The sequence below is a fragment of the Myxine glutinosa genome, unplaced genomic scaffold (genome assembly GCF_964187855.1).
Source record: "Myxine glutinosa unplaced genomic scaffold, kmMyxGlut1.1 SCAFFOLD_3945, whole genome shotgun sequence".
Taxonomy (NCBI): domain Eukaryota; kingdom Metazoa; phylum Chordata; class Myxini; order Myxiniformes; family Myxinidae; genus Myxine; species Myxine glutinosa.
In genome coordinates, this window is record NW_027620037.1 from 5,001 (window position 1) to 20,815 (window position 15,815).

The 15,815-nt window shown below is 51.7% G+C and overlaps 1 protein-coding gene across 1 annotated transcript; it reads left to right on the forward strand.

The window, feature by feature from the left end:
• Window positions 1–953: 953 nt before the first annotated feature.
• Window positions 954–14,565, forward strand: LOC144889450 (MYND-type zinc finger-containing chromatin reader ZMYND8-like; the record flags this gene model as incomplete). Its single annotated transcript, XM_078769674.1, has 5 exons — window positions 954–1,305; window positions 1,830–1,945; window positions 3,837–4,089; window positions 4,390–4,634; window positions 14,441–14,565. Coding segments are annotated over 4 exons (940 nt in total), but the record flags the coding sequence as incomplete, so codon positions are not given.
• Window positions 14,566–15,815: the final 1,250 nt, after the last annotated feature.

Genomic DNA, 15,815 nt, shown 5'->3' on the forward strand with positions numbered 1-15,815 from the left:
CGATTTGACGCGTTAATTCTGCCCACAAGTTCTCTATCGGATTCATATCCGGGGACATGTCAGGCCACTCAATATGCTCTACACCATGGTCAGCAAGAAAGTGTTGGATCATGCGAGCACGATGAGGCCGTGCATTGTCATCTTGGAAGACAAAGTTTCCTCGAAAGGCTGCACGAGCAAATGGAAGCAATGTTTCTGCCAGAATGACCCTGCACTTGAACTGGTTCAGGTTTCCATTCAGAACAACCAGGTCAGTTTTGCCCCCGACATGAAAAGCAGCCCAAACGGTCACCCCACCACTTCCAGCTTACTCTTGGCACGATTCAATCTTCGTTGTGGGCTTCATGCACTTGTCTGCGCACTCGGACGCGGCCATCTTGACGATAGACCAGAAATCTAGACTCGTCACTGAAGGTCACGTGATTCCAGTGTCCTGGCTGCCATTGACGGTGCTCTCTGGCCCACTGCAATCGGTGCTGGCTGTGTTGTCTGGTCAAGCGTGGCTTTCTCAGGGGACGCCTGGTACAATAGCCTGCTTGAACCAGTCGTTGGTTGACTGGCCTTCTGGATACAGGCACATTTGTCAGTTGCTGCCACTCAGCCCGAAGCCGATTAGCTGACTTGGTACGGCCATTGCAGACTAACCGGTGCAGCTGGCGATCATCTCTCCTTGTGGTTCTGCGTGGACGTCCTGGCCTCAGTATTGGAGTAGGGACACCCCTCTGAGCATTTCGTTTCAGGATCTTTGACACCTGACAATGAGTGATGCCATACTGCCGAGCAATAGCACGCTGTTTCATGCCAGAATTTCGTAAAGCCACCACTCCATGACAAACAGCATTGTCAAGTTGACGGACCATCTCCAGAGGAAGCGGCAATAACTTTTGTAGACGTGCAGCAGTTGTGTTCCACTAATACAGAACGCAACAACCCTTATATACCCGATTGTGAAGCCAATCGTCAAATGTACCTATCCTTACATTTTGTCACGCCACCTGTGATATCCTGTTATTGACTTCTTGCTGCGAAAGACAATCAGTGACGTGGTTCTTTCAACAAAGATATCACCGAAGGGTAAAAGAAACTCACCAGATTGATATACTGAGTTCAGAAAGTAAACCCGTCAAGAAAAAAATAATATTCCATATTAAATGCCAAGTCTGTATCTACTGTATTACATTGCAACACCGCTTCCCCCTTGTCCCCCTCTTCCACCTCTTTCCCCAGGTGAATGATATCGAAGCCTGCCCAGAGTGTTATCTTATTGCTTGCCGCCAACAAGACAACTGGTTTTGTGAGCCTTGTGTGAGTATCTCAGCCAGAAGTAGTGAGCTCCTCTGTCCTGGAGTGTCAATACAAGGGACATTGTTGTCTTTGAGTAACGTTCTTGAAACAGCTTGCTCTTCACCTGAAGAATACTGGTAAATGTGATTTTAAAATCCTCCTGATGGAAAAGGATTCCTTGGCAATAGCTTTGTTTTTGGAGGACTTGAAAAGACTTTGATTTGCAGAATCACGATTTGTGTGGGGAAATAAACGATCATTGACAATAGAGGACCATTTGACTGGTTTAAAATTTGTGTTGAGTCTTGTTGAGAGTTGAGAGTAATAATTGTGGAGATAAGTAAGTGTCTCTAAAAAAAAAAACAACAACTCTATTAGACTTGTCCACAGAAAAAGTACACTTCATCCATGACGCATTGCCTGATACACGATTGGAGGTAGATGGGTAGTTGCTGTGGAATCCAGTAGATATACAAGTTCAGAATGGAGTATTTGCACAAATTCACATCAAGCACATTCTGCCTCCTCTTCATCTGTGTCTGCAGAGCAAACCCCACCCACTGGTGTGGGCCAAAGTTAAAGGCTTTCCCTTCTGGCCGGCACGAGCGGTGCGTGAACGAGACGGCCAGGTGGATGTGAGGTTTTTTGGTCAGCATGACAGGTGAACTCTTGTTCTCACTAATCCTCCAACTGGTTTATTTGACTCAACGTTTTGGCTTAATCAATCCTTAAATAACCTTTTGTTTTCTGTTTTACCTTGGAATGAAATTACTACCAAAGCCTACTTGGTCGCTCTTATTTGTCCTCTACCCGGAGGGTACTACAGACTTGGCATTTAATATGGAATATTTTTTTTGTGTGGGTGAACTTACTTTTCAAGATGTCTTAGAACCAAAAGTTTATTGGAATTATGTTGAAATTATTCTAGATTTTGTTAATGTGACCTTTAAAAGAAACAAAAACCACATTTGACATTTCGAAACAAATAAATTGATCCTTGAAAGTGATGTAAACTGATATCGAACTAAATTCATGGACAGTACTGTTAAACTTCTGTGCGTTTTCCAGAAGTATCTCTTTATTTTGCACATTAGCCAAATTTTTTTTTAACAAAAACAAAAGTTAAATTACGACTGGGATGACTGACAGTAAAATTACAGTTCAGTACTTCGTGCAACCCGCACGAGCATTCAGGAGAGCACATACACGTTGAGGCATGCTGTTCACGAGATTTGCCAAGGTTTGGACAGGAATCGCTTGCCATGCAGTGACAATAGCCTGCTGCTATTCACGCACAGAGGTCGGCTGCTGGTCCAAGTGGTCGATTTGACGCGTTAATTCTGCCCACAAGTTCTCTATCGGATTCATATCCGGGGACATGGCAGGCCACTCCATATGCTCTACACTACGGTCAGCAAGAAAGTGTTGGATCATGCGAGCACGATGAGGCCGTGCATTGTCATCTTGGAAGACAAAGTTTCCTCGAAAGGCTGCACGAGCAAATGGAAGCAATGTTTCTTCCAGAATGGCCCTGTACTTGAACTGGTTCAGGTTTCCATTCAGAACAACCAGGTCAGTTTTGCCCCCTGCATGAAAAGCAGCCCAAACGGTCACCCCACCACCTCCAGCTTGGACTCTTGGCACTATACAATCTTTGTTGTAGGCTTCATGCAATTGTCTGCGCACCCGGACGCGGCCATCTTGACGATAGACCAGAAATCTAGACTCGTCACTGAAGGTCACGTGATTCCAGTGTCCTGGCTGCCATTGACTGTGCTCTCTGGCCCACTGCAATCGGTGCTGGCTGTTGTCTGGTCAGGCGTGGCTTTCTCAGGGGACGCCTGGCACGGTAGCTTGCTTGAACCAGTCGTTGGTTGACTCGCCTTCTGGATACAGGCACATTTGTCAGTTGCTGCCACTCAGTCCTAAGCCGATTAGCTGACTTGGTGCCGCCATTGCGGACTAACCGGTGCAGCTGGTGATCATCCCTCCTTGTGGTTCTGCGGGGATGTCCTGGTCTCGGTATTGGAGTAGGTACACCCCTCTGAGCATTTTGTTTCAGGATCTTTGACACCTGACCTTGAGTGATGCCATACTGCCGAGCAATAGCACGCTCTTTCATGCTGTAATTTCGTAAAGCCACCACTCCATGACAAACAGCATTGTCGAGTTGACAGACCATCTCCAGAGGAAGCGGCAATAACTTTTGGAGACATGCAGCAGTTGTTTTCCACTAATACAGAACGCAACAACCCTTGTATACCCGACTGTGAAGCCAATCGTCAAATGCACCTGTCTGTACATTTTGCCACGCCACCTGTGATATAATCCTGTTGTTGACTTCTTGCTGCGACAGACAATCGGTGACATGGTTCTTTTAACAAATAAATCACCAAAGTGTAAAAGAAACTCACCAGATTGATATACTGAGTTAAGAAAGTAAACCCAAGTCAAGAAAAAATATATAATCCATATTAAATGCCAAGTCTGTATATTATACTATAGGTAAATAGTATTTTTCTCTGAAATTCCTTTGCGATGGACTTTTTCAGAGCTTGGGTTCCTCTTAACAACTGCTACTTCATGTCCAAAGAGGTCCCCGTCAGCCAGAAGAAGACCAAAGGAATTTTTGCCTGTGCAATGGCTGAGATGGAAATATGCATTGAACGAATGCGCCAGAAGTTTAAAGTTTTCAACTATGCACCATTCCGCACGCCATACACGACGGACACTGATTACCAGCTCCAAGATCTTGAGAACCCCAGTGGTGGATCTGCGAGTACAGAGAAGGGAGACAACTGGAAGGTGAGTGAGATTCATCTGTGTGTGTACTCTAAAAGGGAATTTTCATCAATGCTGCTTGAGGCCAAGGCAAGCAAGCATCGCTGTGAGAGATTGTGTTTAAGTGTTACGATCAATTTTTCCAGCTGCTAAAAAGGTCACAAAGTATGTGACTTGTGAGCGCTCTCACAAGGTATAGGTCAACATACTGGTGAAGGCTGCATAACACGTCACCCCCGCGAGTTACTGTATGGAGAGGCAGAATTTTGTTGTTGAAAAAGCAGATAAAATTGGGAAAATGTTTTATTCCTCTATTTTCCATAGCTCAGTTTTGATATGACGGAGTCACCCAAAGTGAGGGGCACGAGTGCATCCGCCACCAGGGGAACGGTGTCATCTAGCCGGAAGGTTCGGAAAGGCACTCGGAGGCTCACTACCGGTTCCTCACCGGCGAGCAGTGCCTCGTCCCCCATTCGCCCCCTCGGATGGCGAGTCGGACGACTCGATTGGCGATTCGGTTGCCAGGCAGACACCGCTTGGTAGTAGCGATGACTCCGAAAGCACTGCAGGTATTGTCTGTTAGATATATTTTGGGAGTTTTCGTTTATTACAAGTTTTCAAAATTTGATGAAGATTTGCACGTTGATTTTCAAGCAGATTTGGTATTTGGCCTTTTATTTTTTTGTGCATGAAAAATGTGCTTGTAGGATATTTTAAGATTGTATTTTCTGTCAGAATACAACGACAACTCACCTCTTTGGGCTGAGGCTCAAGCATTCACCTTTCACTAATAGTCATCAATCTGTAAAGCTGCATGGGGCCCTAGTCCTTTTCTCACCCCAAGCGTGTTGACTGTCTGTCGGTTTTCTAATGCCTTTAATTTTGTTTGCACCCTGGGTCTTTTCACGAAACTAACCATACCAAGCCACAGGAGGCCTTGTCTTCTTGAATAACTCACCTTTTTGTGTATATACCTAAGTGCATGTTTTACACCATTTCTGCATTTTTATTCCTCTCCTGTTCCACCATTTAGCCTTTCAATCCCACTCTTTCCCCAAGTCTTTCAAGGTGGCAGCTCACACTCCTGGTGACTCCCGAAACCATTCCTCCACCCCCCCACCACCCCCCCCCCCACCCCGCCGGCCCCACCCTTGACAGGAGATTACATTGCTACTGATGCTCTCACATGACGAGAAATATGCTGAGAGCTGAGACAAGTTGGACTATCGATAGGCAGGGAGATGATGTAAGGCTGGCCTGAAGACAAAACATTTTTTTATTTGTCTTTGGTCAAGGTCCAGGCCTTTTGTCCAGGTACAGTGCCTCCGCTTCATGGTGACAGATGACTTATATTTTCAGAAAAAGCTAAAATGCCAAATCAGAGGCTGGATCTACACTGGTGAGGGAATACTTCAAGATGTTTGCAGAGGAACACCTCGTCAGAGTGTGAGACGGACATTGAAATAGCTTGGCACGATGTGGAATTCCTAGTCGAGGCTTTGCCTCACACATTAATTTGCAAATATGGACAGCTCAATATAGCCCATTGCAGACGATGTTTGAGGTAACCTGCGAAGTGGTTATCTTTGCCCTCCAAGCAGCAACTGTCAAGTTGGCATATGCGTGCTGGGTCGAGCAAGTGTCAGTAACGGTGCACGTCGCTCCGAATCCTTAATGATCCCAGATTCGATATTTCTTATTTTATTATTTTCTTTACCTCCTCCTTTTCCTTTTCATTTGTCCCTGATTATGCCTTTTTCACTTCCAAATAGTTTGATATAATTATAATTTTCTTACTGTTGACATGCATTATAACTTGGCTGAAAAGCATTCAGTTTCGGATGAATCTTCTTGACATTTTCCATTTGCCAGAAAGGCACATGATATGGTTTGGTAACAGGTGTAATGTATCATGTTGGTGGTGTTTGTGTAACCAGAGTGGGAACAAAGAGTGTGACAGTGGGGCAAATATAATTCTGCAGTGGCCCCAAATAGAGTGCGACAGTGGGGAAAATAGGGTGCGGCCATGGGGCAAATAGGTGCGGCAGTGGGGCCAATAGGGTGCGGCAGTGGGGCCGATAGGGTGCGGCAGTGGGGCAGATAGTGTGCGACAGTGGGGCAGATGGTGCGACAGTGGGGCAGACGGTGCGACCGTGGGGCAGATGGTGCGACAGTGGGGCAGACGGTTGCGACCGTGGGGGCAGACGGTGCGACCGTGGGGCAGACGGTGCGACCGTGGGGCAGACGGTGCGACCGTGGGGCAGACGGTGCGACCGTGGGGGCAGACGGTGCGACCGTGGGGCAGACGGTGCGACCGTGGGGCAGACGGTGCGACCCGTGGGCCAGACGGTGCGACCGTGGTGGGCAGACGGTGCGGACCGTGGGGGCAGACGGTGCGACCGTGGGGCAGACGGTGCGACCGTGGGGCAGACGGTGCGACCGTGGGTCAGACGGTGCGACCGTGGGTCCAGACGGTGCGACCGTGGGTCAGACGGTGCGACCGTGGGTCAGACGGTGCGACCGCGGGTCAGACGGTGCGACCCGCGGGTCAGACGGTGCGACCGCGGGTCAGACCGGTGCGACCGCGGGTCAGACGGTGCGACCGCGGGGTCAGACGGTGCGACCGCGGGTCAGACGGTGCGACCGGCGGGTGCGACGGTGCGACCGCGGGGCAGACGGTGCGACCGCGGGGCAGACGGTGCGACGGTGCGACCGCGGGGCAGACGGTGCGACGGTGCGACCGCGGGGCAGACGGTGCGACGGTGCGACCGCGGGGCAGACGGTGCGACGGTCGCGACCGCGGGGCAGACGGTGCGACGGTGCGACCGCGGGGGCAGACGGTGCGACGGTGCGGACCGCGGGGCAGACGGTGCGACGGTGCGACCGCGGGGCAGACGGTGCGACCGCGGGGCAGACGGTGCGACGGTGCGACCGCGGGGCAGACGGTGCGACGGTGCGACCCTGCGGGGCAGACGGTGCGACGGTGCGACCGCGGGGCAGACGGTGCGACGGTGCGACCGCGGGGCAGACGGTGCGACGGTGCGGACCGCGGGGCAGACGGTGCGACGGTGCGACCGCGGGGCAGACGGTGCGACGGTGCGACCGCGGGGCAGACGGTGCGACGGTGCGACCGCGGGGCAGACGGTGCGACCGCGGGGCAGACGGTGCGGACCGCGGGCGGCAGACGGTGCGACGGTGCGACCGCAGGGCAGACGGTGCGACGGTGCGACCGCGGGGCAGACGGTGCGGCGGGGCAGACGGTGCGACCGCGGGGCAGACGGTGCGACGGTGCGACCGCGGGGCAGACGGTGCGACGGTGCGACCGCGGGGCAGACGGTGCGACGGTGCGACCGCGGGGCAGACGGTGCGACCGCGGGGCAGACGGTGCGACCGCGGGGCAGACGGTGCGACCGCGGGGCAGACGGTGCGGACGGTGCGACCGCGGGGCAGACGGTGCGACGGTGCGACCGCTGGGGCAGACGGTGCGACGGTGCGACCGCGGGGGCAGACGGTGCGACGGTGCGACCGCGGGGCAGACGGTGCGACGGTGCGACCGCGGGGCAGACGGTGCGACGGTGCGACCGCCGGGGGCAAGACGGTGCGACCCGCGGGGCAGACGGTGCGACCGCGGGGCAGACGGTGCGACGGTGCGACCGCGGGGCAGACGGTGCGACGGTGCGACCGCGGGGCAGACGGTGCGACCGCGGGGCAGACGGTGCGACGGTGCGACCGCGGGGCAGACGGTGCGAAGGTGCGACCGCGGGGCAGACGGTGCGACGGTGCGACCGCGGGGCAGACGGTGCGACGGTGCGACCGCGGGGCAGACGGTGCGACGGTGCGACCGCGGGGCAGACGGTGCGACGGTGCGACCGCGGGGGCAGACGGTGCGACGGTGCGACCGCGGGGCAGACGGTGCGACGGTGCGACCGCGGGGCAGACGGTGCGACGGTGCGACCGCGGGGCAGACGGTGCGACGGTGCGACCGCGGGGCAGACGGTGCGACGGTGCGACCGCGGGGCAGACGGTGCGACGTTGCGACCGCGGGGCAGACGGTGCGACGGTGCGACCGCGGGGCAGACGGTGCGACGGTGCGACCGCGGGGGCAGACGGTGCGACGGTGCGACCGCGGGGCAGACGGTGCGACGGTGCGACCGCGGGGCAGACGGTGCGACGGTGCGACCGCGGGGCAGACGGTGCGACGGTGCGACCGCGGGGCAGACGGTGCGACGGTGCGACCGCGGGGCAGACGGTGCGACGGTGCGACCGCGGCGCAGACGGTGCGACCGCGGGGCAGACGGTGCGACCGCGGGGCAGACGGTGCGACGGTGCGACCGCGGGGCAGACGGTGCGACGGTGCGACCGCGGCGCAGACGGTGCGACCGCGGCGCAGACGGTGCGACCGCGGGGCAGACGGTGCGACGGTGCGACCGCGGGGCAGACGGTGCGACGGTGCGACCGCGGCGCAGACGGTGCGACGGTGCGACCGCGGGGCAGACGGTGCGACGGTGCGACCGCGGGGCAGACGGTGCGACCGCGGGGCAGACGGTGCGACCGCGGCGCAGACGGTGCGACCGCGGCGCAGACGGTGCGACCGCGGGGCAGACGGTGCGACGGTGCGACCGCGGGGCAGACGGTGCGACGGTGCGACCGCGGGGCAGACGGTGCGACGGTGCGACCGCGGCGCAGACGGTGCGACCGCGGGGCAGACGGTGCGACGGTGCGACCGCGGGGCAGACGGTGCGACGGTGCGACCGCGGGGCAGACGGTGCGACTGCGGGGCAGACGGTGCGACGGTGCGACCGCGGGGCAGACGGTGCGACGGTGCGACCGCGGGGCAGACGGTGCGACGGTGCGACCGCGGGGCAGACGGTGCGACGGTGCGACCGCGGGGCAGACGGTGCGACGGTGCGACCGCGGGGCAGACGGTGCGACGGTGCGACCGCGGGGCAGACGGTGCGACCGCGGGGCAGACGGTGCGACCGCGGGGCAGACGGTGCGACGGTGCGACCGCGGGGCAGACGGTGCGACGGTGCGACCGCGGGGCAGACGGTGCGACCGCGGGGGCAGACGGGCGACGGTGCGACCGCGGGGCAGACGGTGCGACGGTGCGACCGCGGGGCAGACGGTGCGACCGCGGGGCAGACGGTGCGACCGCGGGGCAGACGGTGCGACCGCGGGGCAGACGGTGCGACCGCGGGGCAGACGGTGCGACCGCGGGGCAGACGGTGCGACGGTGCGACCGCGGGGCAGACGGTGCGACGGTGCGACCGTGGGGCAGACGGTGCGACGGTGCGACCGCGGGGCAGACGGTGCGACGGTGCGACCGCGGGGCAGACGGTGCGACGGTGCGACCGCGGGGCAGACGGTGCGACCGCGGGGCAGACGGTGCGACGGTGCGACCGCGGGGCAGACGGTGCGACGGTGCGACCGCGGGGCAGACGGTGCGACGGTGCGACCGCGGGGCAGACGGTGCGACCGCGGGGCAGACGGTGCGACCGCGCGGCAGACGGTGCGACGGTGCGAACGCGGGGCAGACGGTGCGACGGTGCGACCGCGGGGCAGACGGTGCGACGGTGCGACCGCGGGGCAGACGGTGCGACCGCGGGGCAGACGGTGCGACGGTGCACCATCCTCTTGAGGAAATTGAGTCACTCAAACTCCTGGGTCTCACAACCAGCCATGATCTTTCTAGTAGTCCTGCGGCATAGCAGACCAATTGTTCAAATTGTTCTAAAAGCACCAAAATTGGCACACATGTAGATTAATATATTCTAAACATTTTTGGATATGGAGGCATTCAAGATTAGCCCTGTGGAAGATATGGCGGCCATTGTTCAAAATGGCCGCCATTTACCATTAGCGTCATTACATAGACTTCATTATGTGTCGTTAGTATGGTGCTAGATGGGCCAAAATTCCTTTTTTTTACATCAGAATTAACATCAATAAGTGTTTAACAGATATTTAGATATTTCTGTCCACGATGCATTCCTTTGAGAATGCTTCAAACTGGTCTTGGCCAATCTGCTTGGCATTACGGACTGTTTCTATGACTGCAGGGTCTGCGATCTCCTTTGTGTCGAGCACCAGCAAGTCCTGACTGTCCTCCTCGAAAGGGTTGCCCAGCTCTTCAATGACGGCCACGAGTGAGCGCACATCTCTGGCAAAAGTGTTCTGCACACTTGGTGTCTCCTCGTGGTGACGTGTCTCCTCTTGGTCGTGTGGATGCAGATTGAAGTCGTCAAATTCCACAATCACTCTAGCAACCTCTGGTCCGGCAACCATCCAGCGCCTCAGTGCAGTTGGATTGTCTGTGAGGCCGATGGCTCCTCCATCACCCTTGACATACGCGTTGTTCTGCTCATGTCCTTGGTCAATAGGGATTGCTGAAAAGATCCTCTTGGTCTTCTGGACTGTGAAGTGTCCGTTGCTAAACTCTGTGAAGACGTCTGGATGTTTGTTTGCCAGTTCTGCCATGTCCCGCAGATGCACTGGTATCCAGCGGGCATAGTTCGTGTGGTCTAGTGCGAAGAACCACGGAACCAGTTCTGTCAGAGCATCCACGTACATGCTAAAATTGGCTTCTCTCAGAGATCGCACATAGATCAGAGTGGACAGCTCCAGTGCCAAGACTGTTGACCAGTACTGAAACTGCGGGTAACTCTGTTCTCTCTGACTGCACCAGTCTTCGAAGCTTCCAGGGTGCTCATCATCTTCTGTATTGGTGGTGCTGTACTGGTCATAGGCACGCCGTTGGAGAATGTACAACGCAGCCGCTGTGACTTGGTGTGCTCTTCTGGTGCGTGTGACGTGAGCTGCTCGAAGAAATGAGTCTGCTGTTCCTGCAGTTGTGATCTCTGCTTGTACCAGTGCTTGTGTCCACCCACTTCCCTGCAACCAGTCACCCAGGGTCTTCAGTGCCGTCATCTCAATATGCAACCCCCCCGAACATCACCACCAGTTGGTCTTCTCCATATGTGTCTGGCCACTTCCACTGGATCTGTTTTGCTAGAGTGAATAGTAGCTGGTCGCAAGTCAGAACTGGAGTTTGGCCTGGGTTGAGATGTTGAACTGCACTCCTGACTACATCAATAGAGTGTCTGATCATTGCCACAGTGTGAGCACTCTCCTGGAACAAGGGAAGCAGGGACGTTGGTGTGATGACTGGTTGCTTTGGATCTTGGTGCCTTGCATGGTATGCAGCCCATGATGTGTTTTCAACAGGCCTCAACAGCATCTTTGAGAACACTTCTCGTGTTCTCCAGCCACATATACTCATCTTCTATGTGCTGCTCAAAGTTGTGGCGTCTAAGAGAGGTCACAGAAGTAGCTGGGATCGTTTGCCTTTGACAGAGGAAGCAACAGGACGTACATCCGTGTAATATTCTGGTAGAGGCTCAACCGTCTTTGATCCAGTAATCACGCCCAGTGAGAGCAATGCTACGATCCACTCCCTCATCTGCACACGTTGGGTGTTGCAAAAGCGAGATTCCTGTTCCATGGAATGAATTCTTGGCTGTGGTGGCACTTGGGTTGTGGTCAATGTTGTCCACAGCCGCAGTTGTGAACACATTGCCACGCAGGGTAGGCGGGCAGACCACTTGCTCTATGCGGTACAGCTGACACACGCTGTTTCCCATCTGGGCAGAAAGACGCAGGACTCTGTCATATGAGATGCTTAGGCCCAGAGAGAAGAGCTTGTCCACAAGTCCTCTCTTGCGTGTTTCAGCATGCAGCATCAGCCCAACATAGGTTGGAAGAGGAGTTTCTTGAGACATACTGTGTCCTGACAGCTGGAGGCTCCTGTGTCTTGGTTGCTCCCTGCTTCCGACTTTGCTTGACACTGTTGAACTTGAGAAGCTGCGCAATGGAAAGAGCTTGCTTGTGTCGAAGAGGAATGGCTTTGGTTCTTGATGCTGGGGCCATCCAGCACCATATTTACCATTGCAACTAGTACGTTTGGCACAGAGTCCTCCTGACAACCGCCCGGGAATGATCCACGGAATCGGTCAGTGTCTTCAAACATATATCGACGAACTATCTGTGCAGCACGCGCAAGGTGAACTGCCTCAGTGTCACAGTCTTGCTCGCAGGCTTTGCCTAGCGCTTCACCAATGTCGTCATCAAACGCTAGTAGAACATCTCGGCCTTTGCTCTGGGATCTCAGGCCTGGTAACTGGGCTAACAGGCGCTCTTTCAGCCTTGTGCTATTAACTTTCTTGCACAAAGCAACCCCGAGCTGTTCCATTCTTGTCGTGTATAGCTTTGCAAGATCTGCGAGTCTGAAGACTGGGCGGTGCCCTCTTCTAGGTGGGTTTCCTCGATATACAGGACCAGTTCAGCCAGTACGATTCTTGACATCACACCTTCATGGTCAGTTTTCTGCTCGGCTTCTACAGTGGTCTTTGCACGATAGTAAAGAGCCAACAAACACTTGGAATGGTACTTGGCCTCCAGAGCCACCATATCACCCATGCTGAGCCTGGCCATGAGTTCATTGTCCCCAGCTTGCGCTGCACACTTCCGTACGCGTGTGTCCACCTGGAAGGTTGCTACTTCATGTAGGGTCTCTGTGCCAGACTTTCCACAGAAAAAGCAGGAGGTGCCGCTGGTAGTGGCTTCTGAAGAGTGTGTTCTGGCGTGCTTGGCTGGGACATTGTCAGTACTACCAAATGCTGAGCTGCTTGCGATGAGTCTCTTCTCTGCTCTTCGTAGCATTGTGTTATTGTATTGGAGCATACATGTTTTATGCCACTTGGCCTGGTGGGCAACCATTGTCGCCTCAACACCTTGTCCTTCATCTAGTCTCTGTAACTGAACAGTTCTTGGCAGTTTCCCTAGTTCATCAAACTTGACCAAGTTTGCAGCCATTGTCGTGTATCCACTCCCAGGGTCTCGGCGTTTAGGACAGTACTGGGCAGACAAGTGACTCTGTTGTCTCCTCTTGACATACAAGACACAGCTTCCAGTTTGTCTCAGGAGGTGTTGTGGGAGTACGTTGCTCAAAAGTATCGACCAGTTGGAACTTCTTTGCCATGGCTGCAGTCTGGAACAACGCGTCTCTGATGTCAGGTGGTGCTGCTGCTGCTGCTGTAATCCACCACCAGTTGAATGGTTATCAAAGCCTCACCTGCAAAGACACAAAACACCACCATGTTACCACAAGCTACTACTACAAGTACCATGACTATCAACACTATACTATTACTGCAGCCGCCGTCACTGCCACCACCGCTGCCGCTGCAAAGTAAAATTCATTTTTCTTGTAAAATGGTAGCCATTTTATTTGGTAAGCACACAAGGTATGTGTAATTGTACAATACTTATCACCTCTAGCACACTTATCACCTCTAGCATCCACAAAAAGACAAATTATGGTACATATTCAATGACGCTAATGGTAAATAGCGGCCATTTTGAAAAATGGCCGCCAAATGTGCTACGGGGAGAATCTTGAATGCCTCCATATCCAAAATTGTTCAGAATGTATTAATCTACATGTGTGCCAATTTTGGTGCTTTTAGAACAATTTGAACAATTGGTTTCGTATTTTTTACTATGCCGCATAGATATAGGGAAAAGCACATTTCTGAGATGGCCTCCATAACCACCAGCCGAAGGGGAATCCTCCATCATACAAAGCGCTTTGTTGGCACACCGAAACTCCTATCCACCTGAAAGGCCTTCATCCACACCTTGATGGAGTTCTGCTAGCCCCTCTGAGCCGGCATCCCTGCCTCACACCTTTCTCAGCTAGACATGTGGAAACCAAGGCTTTTAATATCATCCGAATTCCCCGTAATGAAGCCGAGTCTATGGCTTTATCACTTCGCCATCACAGACAGGTTGGTGGTCTCTGTCTTCTATCACCTCCTTTCCAGTGTTGCACCCTCTACTCTTTCTGTGCTTTGTCCCCAATAGTTTTCTGCAGGATGCATGCAGTGCACCAGCAATTTTACATTCTAGAAAAATTTGCTTCTGGATCCATCTTGTCCATCCTGTGTGTCCTTCCCTGCCCCTCATTCTTCCATCTCCCTATATTTTCTTCCATCTCCCTATATTTTCTTCCATCTCCCTATATTTTCTTCCATCTCCCTATATTTTCTTCCATCTCCCTATATTTTCTTCCCCAACCCTGTTGTTGGCACCCCCCCCCCCCCCCCCCCCCCCGGCTTTGGTTCTGTAGCATCCTGATCCGTACTGTGTTCTACCTCTTCCACGAGCCGTGACATTTTGCACAAAAAATAAAATAAATGAGTGTGTGAGCGTGTGCACACGCACACAAACACATACACGCTCCCCATGAGGTAGATGCCTGCCTTTTTGTGTTCGTACTCTTGTTTACCCTGTTGTGTTCACTCTTTGTCTTGTACAGACAAACATGGCAAGACCAACGAAGCTACGGACAAAGGAAACGAGCAAACACTATCTCTGTCGTCACCAAGCAAGAGGAGGCAAAGGAAATTGCCGTTTCCACTGGAGCAGAACAGGATATGTTAGGTTAGAAAATTAAGATGCGCTTCTCTTCGAACATCAAAATCTTCTCCCTGCTTCTCCGATCTGTTACTTTCCAACTATATATATATATATATATATATATATATATATATATATATATGATATATATATATATATATATATATATATAGATATGATTATAATATATATATATATATATGTGTATATATGATATATATGTATATATATGGTATATATGTATATATATGTATATATATATATGTATATACTATATGTATAGTTATATATATATGTATAGTATAGTGTGAGAGTATATATATGATATATAATTTGCTAGATAAGCAGTAACAGTTATAATATCTCTGTGCTATATACTATATATATATATTACTATATCTATCTCTATATACTATATACTACTATATATACTATATATACTATATATACACAATATACTATACTACTATATACACACGTATATACTATGATAGCTATATTATAGTATATGTAATATATATGTATATATATATATATGTATATATTGTATATATATATATATGTATATATATGTATAATATATATGTATATATATTATATATATATATATGTATATATATGTATATGATATATATATATATATATATATATGTATATATATATATATATATATGTATATACTACTCTATACTATATATATGTATATATATACTATATATATACAATATGTATATATTATATATATCATGATATATACTGTATATATATACTCTATGTAATACTATGTAAGTATATATATCATAATATCTATTTACTCTCTCCCACCTCCCTCCCACTCTCTCTCTCTGAAAGGACCACCTGGCAAACCCACGTGTGTGTGTGAGAGTGTAGTGTGTGTGTGTGTGTGTGTGTGTGTGTGATGTGTGTGTGTGTGTGTGTGTGTGTGTGCTGTGAGTGTGTGGTATTGTTTGTGTTATTGTTTTTTTTTTTTACAGCCATTGATTCATATATTCATTTTACAGTGTCTTCAGAAAGTATTCATGCCCCTTGACCTTTTCTTCACATTTTGTTGTGTTACAGCCTGAACTGAAAACGAATCAAATTGAGATTGTTTTTGTCATCTATCTATACATAATACCCCATAATGTCAGTGATTATTATTATAATATATATATTTTAATGTATTTTTTAAAATTAATAAATTTTTCTTAATTTATTAATTGTTTATAACTTAATTAATGTATATTTGTAATTAATTAATTACATTTATTAAT